At 41.3% G+C, this 16187-nt stretch overlaps 1 protein-coding gene across 3 annotated transcripts; it reads left to right on the top strand.

The window, feature by feature from the left end:
• Window positions 1–7201: 7201 nt before the first annotated feature.
• On the top strand, window positions 7202–14817 carry ywhah (tyrosine 3-monooxygenase/tryptophan 5-monooxygenase activation protein, eta polypeptide). Of its 3 annotated transcripts, none has more exons than XR_013791947.1 (3): window positions 7202–7628; window positions 8869–10993; window positions 11071–14817. XR_013791947.1 is itself a non-coding variant. In XM_079524725.1 (2 exons), exons 1-2 carry the CDS (start codon window positions 7539–7541, stop codon window positions 9520–9522), a joined length of 744 nt encoding a protein of 247 aa, XP_079380851.1. In that variant the 5' UTR covers window positions 7202–7538; the 3' UTR covers window positions 9523–14817. The 3 variants fall into 3 exon arrangements, 1 of the variants encoding a protein (XP_079380851.1); XR_013791948.1 differs by having other exon boundaries at window positions 8869–11605; window positions 11644–14817; XM_079524725.1 differs by having other exon boundaries at window positions 8869–14817.
• Window positions 14818–16187: the final 1370 nt, after the last annotated feature.

The raw sequence follows: 16187 nt of genomic DNA, 5'->3' as shown, positions 1-16187 counted from the left end.
GCGCTTTGGAATGGGGGGTTAGATCAACATATCCACCTGGGTGACAGCAGACTGCTGGGCGAGCGCTCGTGCTTTGGCATGGGGGGTAAGATCTTAATTTTTGGGCCTGTTGAGAACTCTAGTTTTCGCGGGCTGCCGGGCGCGGCTGCACTGATAACTTTGGGGCAGGCCCAAGGGAGACATCGAAGAGGAATGGATGGGGAAGGATCAACATATGGAATGTCAGAACAGGTCAGCTCCATATATAAAGATCTAAGGGTCTGAGGTTTGAGGTCAGATGTGATGATTTCCTGTTTTTTCGCTAGAAGTGTATATTTGTATGTCTCTAAATGTTATGATGAATTAAACAAGGTGGACCCTCTTGTAAACAAGTCTAGTGCTTTATTGGTCTGTGAATTTCCATGGTCATCATTTCAATCAACATTTCACGGCCATATTTTTATGTCAGTATCATGGTTAAGTCTAGGTCTGTATCTTATCATGCTTAATCATGCTCAGTATCATGTCAGTATTATGTCAGTATCATCAACAAATTCAACACATTGAACCTTGGAATAAAGAAATGCTCTATATAGAATCAAAAAGTTGTATTTACTGTTAATTCTTCATGTATTGCTTGTTGTTCTCCCACACTTTGTATACTTCCAAAAATGAGAGTCCTTGCACCTTTTCTATGTTTTCAACTCATTGAATGAAACTACTACTACTAGGCAATTTCAACAACTATTGTCCTATTGTGACACCTTGTGGCTGAATAATGCTGAAATGTTTCTTACAGCACCTTCACATCTGGGCTGTTTTCTGCTGTAGCTCCCAGCAACTACAAACAGCAAAGTAAGAAATAACTTTTTTGAATCATTAATCTCATCAATAAACACTTAATCTGTCACTCTGTGAGCAATTTCAACAAGACTTTTAAAACGAGACTTGTATTTTGACAACATGCAACACAGAAAAACTAAACAAAAATAATGTGTAAGACACAAGTGCAACACGGGTATTTGTCACTGTAATCTAAATTAAGGCATGCAGCTCCATATTATTTCATTACTAATTCATACTTTGTCATACGTACCAAAAATAACAGATCAACAAGCACACAATGCGTCGCATCATGACACGTTGGGAGACTGTAGATCAGCTATTGTCCCTATTTTTGAAAATAAATGTACATTTTGCCTAATGATATGCCCAAAATAGGGACACCAGGTTAAAAGTAATTCAAATAAATGTTGAGGGCATATTGCCTCCGTAATGGGATATGTGAACAATAATATATTAAAAGATAATTCACAACGTTTTGTGCAGCTGTATTGCAATTATAATGTGTGGTTGTCAGAAAATCCCAAAGCAGGGGTAGTGAATCAAGAAAGTAGTCTACCTATAGACATAATATATCGTACAGGATTCACAGTCTTAAATTAGTTACATGATTCAAAATAATCCATCCGATGTCTGATTGTTTTCATCTGGCCTCTCTGAAAATCCTTCAGTAATCCTTCAATGAATCTACCTCGCAACACTGCAGTGCATGGTCAGAATCATGCCAGCATCATGCCACGTGCCAGTATCATGCCAGTGTCCTGATCAGTATCATGCCAGTGTCCTGATCAGTATCATGCCAGTGTCCTGATCAGTATCATGCCAGTGTCCTGATCAGTATCATGCCAGTGCCCTGATCAGTATCATGCCAGTGTCCTGATCAGTATCATGCCAGTGTCCTGATCAGTATCATGCCAGTGTCCTGATCAGTATCATGCCAGTGTCCTGATCAGTATCATGCCAGCTTGTTTAAACTTTGATATATAAATTTGCGACTTCTATACAGCAGTGCAGTGCCGTGGATGGCATCAGAACTAGAAATGCATTCTGTCGAGGTGCCAACTTGCGCCTTGCACACAAGTGGGCCATACATGGCCTACTTGTGCACAAGCAGAGCGTACTGATACTAACTAATGTCTATTACAACTGCTGTTCTAAATCCTTTAGACCCGTTATTGACCTTATACCAACCTTGAAACGTACCTTAGTTACGTGACCATCAACAGCGTGGTCCCTTATTGGCCGGTGGACAACACCGACATACATAACCAGCCGATCGCAGTATTTGCACGCTCTGCTTGCGCAATTGATAACGCCTTCGGCTGGATGCTAAATAAACAAAATGAAATCACACCCACCCAACTTCTGATCGCTAACACTGTCTGAACTTTCAGTGGATGGTCAGAATATCTAGGGGTGCAGGAGCATCCGAAGACAGCTCTGAGACCAGACCACCCATCCGAAGTTTGTATAGTTATGACATACCCTGTCCAAAAACAGTTTGGGTGGCGGATCGAGCAAAACAGCTGATATCTGCTAACTCTCCGACCTCTGATTCTCTCCCAAGCAACAAGCTGTATGGCAATCTACAAGCTCACGACATTTGGCAACACATTGTGAGCTTGTAGACCTGCTATTTTCACCACTCTCAAGTCACCCAAGATTAGTTGGGTGGTAAAAAACTGGTTCTTTATTCAGCCTGCTCTACATGTGGATCTTGGTTTAGAGCTGACAGGACAAAAGAGCGGCCTCATCACACGTCCTCGCCCATGGAAATCTCAGAGGTCACTGAACATCTCATGAGATTTATTTTGTGTGTGTGTGTGTGTGTGTGTGTGTGTGTGTGTACACTGAATAATATATCATGGCAGCCTTTGCAAATGTGAGGGTTGCTTATTGTATATCGTCACTGTTGGGTGGAAAGCTTGTATGTCCAAAAACAGTTACTTTTCAGGAAATGGAACGAAAATGATCAGCAACAGTGAACATAGCAGATCTACAAGCTCACAACGCTTCCACCTGCGGCACATTGTGAGCTTGCAGATCTGCTGTTTTCAGAACTTTATCATGACACTCTTATAGGGCATTATGTGATGGAAAAACATAAAAGGTTGAAATGTGGAGGTAAGTTTCTGCACGACAGCGTGATGCACTACATGCACTACATACCTGTGTGGAAGGATAAGTAGAGCTCTTTGCCCTCGTTCTAGTTATTGTCATGGGGATACAGTTACACAGTGTGTCTTGTTGTTATAACTACTCGTTCCCTCTCCTTTTGGTGGGGTGGGCGTGTTGTGTTTGTTGGGAAACGGTTTACTGTCTGATATGTAGGACAGGTGTGCAGTTACCGCCTTAGTGGAAAAGCCTGCGTTTACGATGTTTCATCAAACGCTTCATCAGCGCAGACACTGTCCATGTGCTCAATACAGTGTGTGTGCCTCCTCCATATAGCTGTTATGTTAACTGACTTTATAACACAAGGCAGACACGTGTCTCGCTCGAGCGCACCTCACGAGTCACAATTTCTGGTGTCTACACCATTTTGGAGCGTGTGTCATTACAATAAACAGGGCCAGGCGCCCCTGAATCAAATACCAGGTAAAAATATATATATAAAAATATAAATATATATATATATATATATATATATATATACTTGATAACATGTATTTAATTAATTTAAATTATACATTTACATACCAGTTTGGATGTTCAAGGCTACACACAGACTGATTTCATACTGTAGGTAATTCACATACCGGTAGGTCACTGGCCTCATTCCAGTAATGATTCTCATTAAGGCACATATTGATTGTCCTCATTTAGAGGCTTCCAGCAGCCAATTGTAATGAGGCCAGTTCAATGGATCTCCAATGTCTCTTCCTTTTACATATCCTCATCCTCACTGTCGGGTAGAAATCTTGTATGTCCAAAACCGTTTAAAGGACCTGCGTTCCAATGGATCTAATGAAGTTGTTATTTAGTCACAAGCTATTGTGTTAATACTTTACTTTAAAGATGGAGTGCCGTGATTTTTTTCCACCCTAAAACATGATCATCAGGTCTTATTGTTATATAAGGAGGTATAATTTTTCAAAAAAGTGTACAGTAGCCTATTTGTTAAAATGTTGTTTTTATGTGGGCACGCCCACCAGTTCATTAAGTATACCTGGTTTGCCTGGTGGGTGGTGATGGGTGGGCGTGAATTCCGTTTGTGTCCGAGCATAGGCATGGTAACGCCCCGCCTGCCTGTGATTGGCCTACCGACACTGCCCGTCTTGACTGTCCTCCGAGGTGGATATGCTGGATAGTCTGATGCGAGGTTACTCCGTGTTGGGAAATAAATAATACAATGATACAAGAGAACGCTAACTTGTAGGCCTAAGTTTTATTTTTGTAGAAGAGGCAAAGTAATATTGTTTATACCGTTTGCTTTGGTGGAATAACTGATTGAATTTGAACATGCACGCCATAATATGATTTGATTTGGGTGTGTTCTAAAATAAAGTGTTTGTGTTGATTATTGTGTAATTTGTTTGTATGTGTAAACTTGAAACATTATTGTACTATAAAAAGGTTCCCTTCATCTTTATCCTTTTTAGTGTAATAGTATTAGTTTACTACGTGTTCAATCAATTATTCAATCAAAGCAAACGGCATAAACAATATTAGTTTGCCTCTTCTACAAAAATAAAACTTACAAGGCTGCATTCTGTCGCGTGTGTCAAGCTGTCAAGCTCTTGTAGCCTATTTATTTCTCAATCTCACCACGGAGTAACCTCGCGTCTCGGAGGACAGTCATGACAGGCAGTGTCAGTAGATCAATCACAGGTAGGCGGGGCGTTACCGTGCCTCAGCCATGCCTATGATCGGACACAAACGAGATTCACGTGATGGGTGGTGATCTGAACTGAAGCCGCACCCACAGCTGTAGTTGTATGATAAAGGGGGAGGGGTTAGATTGTCAAGGGTTCAGCCTCCAGGAAGAAACTCTAAATACAAAGTTAATACACCATTGCACATAAAAACGACTCCAGGGTGTCTAATGAAGTACTGTCACCTCATACTGCTCATAGACACATGAAAAACTGGAAAAATACAAAAATTGTGGCACTCCCTCTTTAAATTAGTATCCTGTCCTGAAAATGCATTTTCTGATTAAGTGAACAGTTGGAGAGACATGGAGACTCCTATTACTAAGCAAACACTCTATATAACAATGAGTAATATCAGAATATAGAGCTAACACTTTAACAAAATAATATCACTTAGGCCTACTGTAAAAAAGAAAAAAAGAAAAAAAAAGAAAAAACATTAAAAAGTTGAAATATGCAAATACAAGGTTTTTGCCCGCCAGCGACAATATATCTCGCTCAACCCCCACCACCCTTCCTCCTTACAGCCAGAGGGCTGATTTGAAAGACCTTACTCAGGAAGCTTTCAGGTGGCCATTCTGAAGTATCAACCCTGTGACCTTCAGGTCTGCCCATTTTCCTGACTGCTATTTCGCTTGACTCTTTTATTGTCCGTGTCTGGCGGAAACCTTGTATGTCCAAACCTGTTACTTTTCTGGAGGTGTTCCAATGACTAAAATAGCAGATCTACAAGCCAGTGACATTTTGGAATACAACACGTTCAAGCTTGTACAGTAGATCATCTATTTTCTGTATATATTTTTTTACTTGTGACAAAAAGGGAGAATATCAAAAAGTTTAAATATGCGCACATTGATACATGAATATGGTAATAAAATAGAGTTTTTTTCAGGAAGATTCTTGAAGATCCATTCAATAGAAACATTGAATATGCAATTTTGACTGTACCAGTGTGAAGTATTTTCTTTATGTTGATTTTCTGTTTGTCCTAGCACCTGGGCACTGAAGTGGATGTGTGCACAGGATCGCCTTTATCCACGTGCCCACATTGCCTGTATAGTAAAACCAAACCATCTTTGCCTTTACTAGCGTTCTAGCCTAGGCTCACTAGCAAGGCTCGCCTCACTCCCATCATGATCAGATATCAGACTGGGGCTGCAAACAATGTGTCTTCATAGTTTGTGTTAATAGTACATTGTTTGAAAATGTTTGTGTTGCTTTCAGTGTAATGCAGCACCACCCTCACCAAGACAATGTTCTATTATTCCAAACCTGCAAATTAGAAAGTGATTTTCTTTTTTGGTACACTAAATGCCAACATGTTAACCACATTCTATGGTGCATTTAAGGTGAAACCTCTGAGTCACACAGCTTTGAGGGGATAAAAAGAACATTCTTCTACAGCTCTTTTCATGCGTTAACAACTCCTCCACATTTTGTCTGCCATCCAATACAAAGGCAGTAGGCTACCCTAGTTCACCGTTTCTCAACATGCAGCCTGGGCTCTGGGGACCACCATGGGGATCCAAATGGTCTGTAACTTTGAGTGAACAAACAGAATCAAATGGACCCATAAGGGTCCATTTGTACCCTCTCAGAGTTAAATAAACACAGAAGATTTTACAGTGTAGATTGGGGTCCTTGGAGATAAATAGGTAAATGGTTGTCTGTGGCTAGGGGTCCCTACAATGAAAAATCAATGCCCTAGTTATCAAGAGGTTCAGAGAGTAATACCGGCTGGTGGTTGGTGCAGATGACTTCCCAAAGTTCCCATTAACTACAGCAGCAGTGATTCAGAACACCCCCACCAGTTTGATATGCACTACAAGGCAAGCTCCTTGGGGCTATAGCCTAAATCAGCATGGTTACTGATTACTTGGTACTGAAAGGGTCCATTTTTGGACCCCCTAGCTGGTGGTCCCTCGACCCAATGTTGAGAAACAGGGAAAGTTGGGAAAGTTGACTACAGTAATTAGGGGTCTGATGATGTTTATGTTTGGGCTTATTTTTGGCCATTTTCAGTGTTTTAAAAACATACCACTCCATATTCTTCTTCTTCTTTTACGACATATGATATTGCGTTTTGCGTTAGGCGCATGATGATCTATGTGAGGCAGCCACAAATCTATACTGTCATGTTCTCTAGTCTCTACTACTGTCTGCACCATCAAAAAAAAGAAAGAAAAGGCTATACGGCCAGAACAGAAGGGCCAATTGTCTGAGCTACTTCTTCACATCATGCTTCTCTCTCTAGAGATGCTGCTGGGCTGCCTGCAACAACCCACATCCATGCCTTGCTGCTGCCGCTGCTGCAACTCGATGCAGCAAGCCCACAGTGGCAGTGCGCAGGTGCGAGCCCGCAGCGCTGGGGACTATTTTTAGAAAGTGACGTCACCCTGAAATAGCAGCAGCAGCAGCCCCTCACAACCCCCCTCCCTCCCTCCACCCTACAGACCGGACTGACAGGACAGGACAGGACCGGACAGGACAGGACAGGACGCCCTTTAGCAAGCAACAGCAGCAGCAGCAGCACCCCATCCCATGTCTAGAGCGGTACCAGGCCGCATCATTGGGTGGTACTAGACAGTACTATAGGCTTGAGACCGAGATTATAAAAAGGGCGACAACTTTATAGGGCAAAACTGTGCAGCCACAACTGACGATCGAGAGACGACAGAAATCGGCGAAACACATTTATTATTCCATTGTCTTATTCAGAGGATAGAGAGAGAGAGAGAGCGAGACGTACGAGACTTTTGTGCAACTTGGCGTGTATCTCTGAAAGCTCTCCTCCTCCTCCTCCGACCTTCGACGCAGCGCAGCAGCAGCAGCAGAATCAGAATGGCAGCAGACCGGGACACGTTGATCCAGAGAGCCCGTATGGCAGAGCAAGCAGAGCGCTATGATGACATGGCCGCTGCCATGAAACAGGTGCGATTGCCCCCCCCCCCCCCCCCCCCTTTTTGTAATTGTTATTAAAAATTAATAAACGCTCGTTAATTTTTAAGTCAGATTTATATTGAGCCGTACGACGGCGCTGCTCGCCGCCCCGAGCGCCGATGAGTGAGTACTGAGTGGGCTTGTTGCAGATGATCGGCCGCTATTTTTTTCCTCCTCTCTGGCGAGCGATCCCGTCGTACGGCGGAGTATACATCATTCTGCTTTATTATTCTTGGTCGTGACAAAAAAATGTCGTTATGCGACAAGATCATGTGAAAGGCCCCGTCATAATGCGTTTATTATATTTCCCTTGACTCGAGCCCATTGTTATCGTCTCTGAGAGCATCTTTGCCTACATCATGACTTGCAGACAAAACGGTGTTAGCATAGTTAGCATCATCACCGTCCTAGTATCACACTGGGCTGAACTGAAGCACTTGGCTTTGTTTGCAAGCTAGCCACTTTAGCAAGCATCATTCATTTGTATAATCCAGGATTCATTGCCTGCTGCTGTGATTTTTAAATGAAATCTATCCGGGCTATATTTTCACCCCCTAAAAAAACCGCATGTTAAAATGTTCTTTAATATCCTACTCAACTTAACATTTTGTTTCTTGGTATACAATAGAATACGAAAGCTGTGTCACTCAGTCACCACCACAGCTCGTGGCTAACAATGAGCTGTTGGATTGGAATAGAGGCGGATCTAGACTTTAACGGTCTGCGTCTAGGGCGGATACGGAAACGTCGCGTACGGTGCATGTATGTGTGTGTGGGTGTAATTTACCGGATAGCGCAGGCGGGCTCTAGACCGGATCAGAGCACTGAGCAGTAAATGGAAACCAGGCTCTGTTTGAAAGCCTGGTGATGCGAGACTGCATCATTCAATGATTCAACAATGACAATAACTGATTAGGTGGTGCCTTTTCATTGGTAACATGGGAAAGGACACCACATGTACAGTTTCCTAAGCAACAGAGACATTAATATGTTTTTTTATTAACTTGAAACTGTGATTGACGTTGTGGTCAGATTCAGCATCTTGAATTAAGGTGTAGCCCATTGCACAATATCTTGTGCTTCAATATCTGGTCAAATATAGGCCTAGTTAGATCCTACCAGATGCCTGGTCATTCTTCTCTACTAGCTCCCTTCTCTTTAGCATCTGTACTTAACTTGAATGTGCTTGTAGTTAATCTGTAATAAGCATGTGTGACCGTGTGCATTCCAGGTCACTGAAATCGGTGAGCCTCTGAGTAACGATGACCGCAACCTGCTTTCGGTGGCTTACAAAAACGTGGTAGGTGCACGGCGGTCGTCCTGGCGTGTCACCTCCAGCATCGAGCAGAGAGCTGTGGCCGACGGCAACGAGAAGAAGCTGGAACTGGTGCGAGCCTACCGGGAGACCATTGAGAAAGAGCTGGAGTCGGTGTGCCAGGATGTCCTCTCCCTGCTGGACGAGCATCTAATCAAGAGCTGTGCCGAAGACCAGATGGAGAGTAAGGTTTTCTACTTGAAGATGAAGGGCGACTACTACCGCTATCTGGCGGAGGTGGCCACCAGCGAGAAGAAGGCCAGCGCCGTCTCGTCCTCGGAGGGGGCTTACAAGGAAGCCTACGAGATCAGCAAGAGCATGGCGGCCACTCACCCCATTCGCCTGGGGCTGGCCCTCAACTTCTCTGTCTTCTATTATGAGATACAGAACACCCCCGAGCAGGCCTGTCAGCTGGCCAAGGAGGCGTTTGACGAGGCAATCGGACACCTGGACAATCTGAATGAGGACTCCTATAAGGACTCCACGCTCATCATGCAGTTGCTGCGGGATAACCTGACCCTCTGGGCCAGCGACCAGCAGGACAGTGAGGGGGGAGAGGCCAACAACTGAGACCTTCCATTGAGTAGTTCATTAGTTGAGAATAGCTACTTCCCCTCTACTCCTGTCAATATCCCCCGGACCCCTACTCTTTCTTAACCACTTAAGCCCTATGTACTTCGTCATACGACGAATAACGGAAATACCAGATCGACAAGCTCACGACGTGTCAAATTATGACGCGTTGTGAGCTTGAAGATCAGCTATTTTTGAATTTTTTGGGAGAAAATGTTCAGCTCTAATGACATGCCCAAAATAGGGGACGCCAGGTGAAAGTGGTTTCAACTATTTCTAATATTCACCTCATAATCCTTTTGTGCCATTTGAATGCTCAATTATGGCCTTCAAGTCATAAAGAATCAGTTCCATTTTAGTTTGTCAATAGACCTAATCAGTGAGGTTGTGTTGTCAGCAAATGGAAAGACAACTAATAGCATGAGACATAACATTCAACATAAAACTAAAGATTTAGTAACAGTACTAAACAGACACATTTTAATTTCCTTATTTTACCAGTCCTCAGATTTGGCAGCCACAGACCATTGCAAAGGCTGGGGCCATATATGTCATTCAATCTCCATCCAAATTTCATATTTCCATATTTTGCTAAAGTCGGTTTATTATTTCAAGCGGAGCTGAGGACTCTGTTACGTGTGTACCCTAAAAGGAAATTGGAGCTATGAATGTGCTGAACCATAAAATAATAATTTCCCAATCAATCCAAGAACAAACGGATTGCAAATTTAGTAGCAAAAGTAGGAGCAATATTAGCATTTATTTAGTTCTTGTTAGCAAGTAAGCAGCGGAGCTTTCGGCTAGCTGATTGATAGCTGACACTGAAGACAAGCAAGGAAAGCAAAATTAAGTCTCCACTATGGATCCATATGATAAATGAATTATTGATTGTCCACAGTCACGTCGCGTAACTAAAACGATTAGATAATGCTTTTGTCATCTAATTTTGCACACTAATTTCAGAGAAAACACAAAATATTTAAATTGTCCACTAGATGGAGCAGTTAACGAGATAGGCGCTGGGTATGGATGCCATATTAAAGTGTCTACTCTAAGGCAAGCATTTATAAGGTTGGACGGTTTCACTGTCCTGAGACAATATGAAATCTTGATGGTCTCGTCATCAATACCGTTAAAAGAAAGAATGATGCCACGGTTGCGTCTTGGTTCGTTTAAAAATTCAGAATGAAAAGCATGACAAACCTGCCTTTTAAACAGTGTTTTAGCTACTGTGAGTGTAGTGATTTTACCAACCTGTCCCATGGTCTTCAGTAGTAGTTATAATAATATCAATATGGTCCCTGCTTCTTGAGGTATTTGCACACGTAGGGCTGTCACAATTATGACATTTTACTTGACATTTAATTGTAGCTAAAAATAAAATGCGATTAACGATTTAATTGTGTATCTGTTGCTGAACATTGGTACACTATGAATACAAATTACATTTCTGTAATCTTTAGGCTTCGTAAACAAAAGTCTCATAGGGCAGATATGACACAACTACTGTATGTATACTTAAAAAAACATTAATAGTGGATATAGCTGATCTGCAAGCTCAATTCCCACTTTAAAAAATATATATATATGAAAGTATATATAAAATTTTTAGTTCAGATTAGACGATTATGTAATAATTGTGACATGCCTACACCCTCTGCATTTGACCCATCCTAGCTATTTAGGAGCAGTGTGTGCTTACTGTGCTATGGGGTTTAGAGAGTTGCTCAGGGACTCTTGTCTTTGACACATAGACTGGGCCAGAGTGCGAGGTTGTCTGTTACCCAGACAACCTCTACCCACTCAGCTATGCCCCCCCCCCTGGCCCCCCATTCTCTCAGTGATGCCAAATGATCTCAACAGATCACAGACTGTTTTTAGTAAAGTCATATTAGAAGAATGAGTTATATTGAAAAAGCGAAAAAAATTAAAACCTTAATGTTAAAAGTTTTACTGTGTAATATCCATCGCTATATATCAATGTTTTTGGTGATACCTCCGGCAGTAGCTACTGTAACAAAATTAATCTTTCAAATAGATAAATAATTTCTGGTACAATTCCCGGTGCCTGCATAATTTTGTTGCGAGTGATTGTGATTAAAATATTGTTCATAGAAGAACACATTTATGTGGAGTGGTGGTTCACCAGTGAAAGATGATATGAAAAAATAATTTAATTGGAAAAAATTACACAGTGTGACTTTAACTTGCAGTGTGTGGTAGCGGTCCATCAATGCACAAAAGCATTGTCGAGGCAATAATAATAATAACAGTAGGCCAAAAACCCTTTTGTTTAATATGACTTTATACTAGTAGCTATTATGAGGAATGCGGCCACCTTTTGACGGTAGACTGTATACAGCAGCCTCTGACTGCATGTCAGTGAAACAGCTGTGCCCTGTGGCCATGTTGTTTTTAAAGTAAAATATGTGCGGAAATTATCCAGAATCCCAAAATGATATACTGCCAAACCCTACCAAGAACAAAATACATAGGCTGAATTATTATTTTGCCCAGACCCTGCTGAAGAATGTGGCATTTTCATTGAATTTATGCCTAACTATTAACTAATCAATATTTCTCTCTACAGTATGGATGCATTGCTTACAGAGTTCAAGTTACAATAAAGTTTTGTAACTGCGCCAAAATGCTTTTGCCTTTTCGACTAAATTGACTAGCCATCTCTTCAAATACCGCTTTGGTAGATATTATATTTAGGTCTAAATTTTGATTGTGGATGAAAAGAAAATCTTTTAACAAAGTCTGAAGTCAGATAAACTAGCAGAAAGATGCCAAGGATGGGTCAGGCAGGTGGGCAACTTGGAGAGGGCCACTATATTTCCACAGTCACTCCAGAGGGCCACGTTGCAATCCTACAAGCTCAATACGCGTCGCAATTTCTTTGCTATATTTGAATTGAAATCCGGAATTATTTTTTGCTATTTCTTAATTGCAATCCTGAAAAGTAAAATTTTTATTTAAATTTTAATTCCTTTCAAATGCCTTTAATTATAGTTATGTTAACTTTATGAACTAAATACAAATACATTGGACATACAAAAAAGACAATAACATTTTAATGCTACTCATTAAGCTACTAATTTTAGACTGAAGTAATTAAAGCTGGTTATGTTTGCATGTTTGGAATTGTAACAGCTGAAATCAATAATATCAGTATTCTGATATTAACCTGCAGAACGGGAACCCCTTTTGGTGTTTTAAGCATTGTGTTATACTTTAGCTATTGAAAAATAGCAGATCTACAAGCTCATAGCGCGGCACAGAGTGCAAGTCTTTGAATATATATTCTTTCAGAGTGAACGTTTTTAACTCAAATCTTTGCTTCTGGAGGGTCCCTGGAACAACACATTTTCAGATGGGGGTCGGCGGCCAAATACATATAATTTTTGGGGTCCTTGACATGAAATTGTTTGAAAACCACTGATATAGATACATAGGTTTTTCAGAAAACCATCATGATTTAGAAGACATTTGTAGAATCGACCTCAGGTCTAGGTGAGGGCCGCATGTGGCCCACCGGGCCGCCAGTTGCCCACATATGAGTTAAGCCACCATCATTCAGAGGTGCTTTAGACTCATCGTGGGGCCTTTGAACCACAAAACCACACGATTTGTCCGTAGGAAAAAGCTGGGGCACCTACCTGTCCAAATGGAGAGCAGGGTCTTGTGCGTCATGCAGTCCACGTGCTGTATTTAGGATGTGTACAAATTCAGAGGGTCTAAAGAAAAAAGAAAGTAAGGTATAGCCTAATTATGTATGTCACCGTTTCATAGAGTGAATACCTCCCCCTTTGCCTCATAGAAAAAGAAAAATCCTAATGCGTGCCGTGTCCTATATATCTGATCCTAAATGACAGAGATGGGAATAATCTTTTGCTATATGAATATAAATGAGTTCTACAACTATACAGCAAATCTCAGACCGTAGATTTGAGGAATTCCTCAATAGTTTCTGAATCAGTCAGTAATCATGTGTTTATTATGTGTGTATTTATTGTTAGAATGGGAACCAGATGTACTTTTTTTTAATTGTTTTTATTGTGGGTTTTAAGCAGCACTCGTGTGTTATTAGCATCTGTACTTTTTGCGCCGACTACAATGGTTTTGTTTTTTCAATGTTGGTATTTTGATGCTATAGCACGACCTTGAAAAAATAACTTAAAACAGATGCTTATAAAATAACAAACAGGGTGCTGTGTATGAGTAGTCAGGCAGACGATGACATGTCAAAGCAACATCTGGTTTTAATAGTCTCTACTATCAAAATGTTAATGGTCCATTTTGTCACCATATAGCCCTATAGTGAAAATAACATTGCAGCCATTTTAATCTTTAGCCATTTTAGCATGACATGTAGCATTTCAATTTTAAGTCTGTGCCATGCTAAACCATAAGCCTATATATCTCCTGCAAAGATGCGATTTCTTTCCCCTAAATGCATTTTGGAAGCAAATCCAAAATGGGATAATAGTTAATTGTTAGGATAAGTTTTTAATGATGATTGATGACCCATATTTATAAGTGATAATATCCACATAATATATTCAGCTGCCTTCTCCCTTTCTTGTACTGTTATCTCTATCATCGTTGTGTGATCCTTAAAAGCGTCCTCCTCACAGACCACTTTCTGTGCTCTAATTAATATATATTATTTATCATGTTTTGTTCATGCCGACAATGAGAGAACTAATTGGTACTGAGGTGATATTTACACATGGATGTATAGTGTGAAGACAATATATTAGGCCTATCGATCATGAGTAGTTTAGAGAAGAGAATTAGAATTGAGAAGCTTTAAAGTGCACTGTGGTATAGGGCCCAGTGATGAGTCAGCAGCGCGCTGCTGTGCACCTCCTGGGCTAGGAATTGAGTTTCACCAGAATTGTTTCCTTGTTTGTCTCTTCTAATGCAGTACTTCTCAAAGTGGGGTCCACTCCGGGGACCCCCGGGCCACGGTAAAAATGAAAAAGGTCACTGCTTGTTACAATGTTGTGTAATATTGTACTTAAACCCTGTCACTGTGTGTGTGTTGTCTCCACTTGTACCTATATGTTGCCATTTACTCTCAGACTGTCATCTTGCCCCCAGCTAGCCCATGGGAATGTGTGCAGCCTCCAGCCATTTTCAGAGACCCCTGTTTTAAAGGCTGATTTGACAGTGTCTGAAGTTTAAGTTGTTGCAAGTACATTTTCTTACGATCAGTATGTGATCATTTAAAAAATAATGCCATTAAAACATTGCCTACCATGGGAGCATGTTCTACCAGTTTAAGCCCTGCCAAGTGTGTTTTTTCTTTTCTTTTCTTTTAATAAATCACGGGGATTTTAGTACAAAATTATGATAAATGTTTATAACAAATTATCTGAACCCAAATAGACATTGACATTGCAGCAGTAAGAAAAATAACACAAATGACATTACAAATCACATTTTGTGACATCACTAAAGTATTTTTTAAAATATTCAGCCAATAATGTATTATGTGATGACTATCGATTAATAGTCTGCTGTAGTAATCTTTCCAGTACTTATGCCCATATAGCATTTGTAAAACAACACAAAATAATTAGTTTAGAACAAAGTACATGCTATCATGACATAATTAGTCAGAAAAACAAGAACGCATAGCTTTCTTTATGCCATGCCATGCACCCTCACTTTTTAAATCTATCCTATCTCAGATTATTGTTTCAAATATAAACCTTTTATCACATAAATTATTTCCATGCCCAAGTATAGTCATGATATTAGAAACCATTAGAGACCCCTAGTGGCTATTGACAGTACTTGATGCAGAAGTCATTTATTCTTCAGTGTGTGTGTGTGTGTGTGTGTGTGTGTGTGTGTGTGTGTGTGTGTCTGTGTGTGTGTGTGTGTGTGTGTGTGTGTGTCTGTGTGTGTCTGTGTGTGACTGTGTGTGTGTGTGTGTGTGTGTGTGTGTGTGTGTGTGTGTGTGTTTCCTCTGGGTTTTTAATATTCAAGTGCATCCAGTTGTATCTGGTTTGACCATAATAGGCTATAACCTTATTGTTATATTTGCAGATCCAAATAAAACTGTGTGTGTGTGTGTGTGTGTGTGTGTGTGTGTGTGTGTGTGTGTGTGTGTGTGTGTGTGTGCCTTAAGGCTTACCCTTATAGGTAAGCCTTCATGTCGTTAATGTAAAGAAGAAACAGTAATCCATCCATCCATCTTCAACCGCTTATCCGTAGTCAAGTCACAGGGGCAACAGCTCCACTAGCTCCAGACTTCCCTCTCCAGGGCAACATTAGTGACTTCCTCCTAGGGGATCCCGAGACGTTCCAAGGCCAGTGAGTCGATGTGTTTCCTCCAACTGCGCCTTGGTCTGCTGCGGGGTCTCCTCCCAGTGGGACGTGCCTCGAGGAACTCCCTAGGGAGACGCCCGAGAGGCATCCTAACCAGATGCCCGAACCACCTATATGCTGGCTCCTTTCCAGGCGAAGCAGCAGCGACACTACTCCGAGTCTCTCTCGTGTGAATGAACTTCTCACCCTATCTCTAAGGGAGATGCCAGCCACCCGTCGAATAAAACTCATTTTGACCGCTTGTGTTCGTGAGGGTTAAAGCAAAGGACTTAATGGACTGGTCTATACTGGCCGGCTGGTCTGGTTTCCACACTTCA

This window comes from Electrona antarctica (genome assembly GCF_951216825.1).
Source record: "Electrona antarctica genome assembly, chromosome: 16".
In the NCBI taxonomy this organism is placed as follows: Eukaryota; Metazoa; Chordata; class Actinopteri; order Myctophiformes; family Myctophidae; genus Electrona; species Electrona antarctica.
The sequence above is the reverse complement of the archived record's forward strand: the minus strand, read 5'-3'. Positions and strand labels throughout refer to the sequence as shown.

Bases quoted from the DNA above. Each gene is read 5' to 3' on its own strand.
- ywhah (XM_079524725.1), top strand. From the start codon at position 7,539: ATGGCAGCAGACCGGGACACGTTGATCCAGAGAGCCCGTATGGCAGAG. The intron at 7,629-8,868 runs GTGCGATTGCCC...TGTGCATTCCAG, and splicing joins TGGCCGCTGCCATGAAACAG to GTCACTGAAATCGGTGAGCC.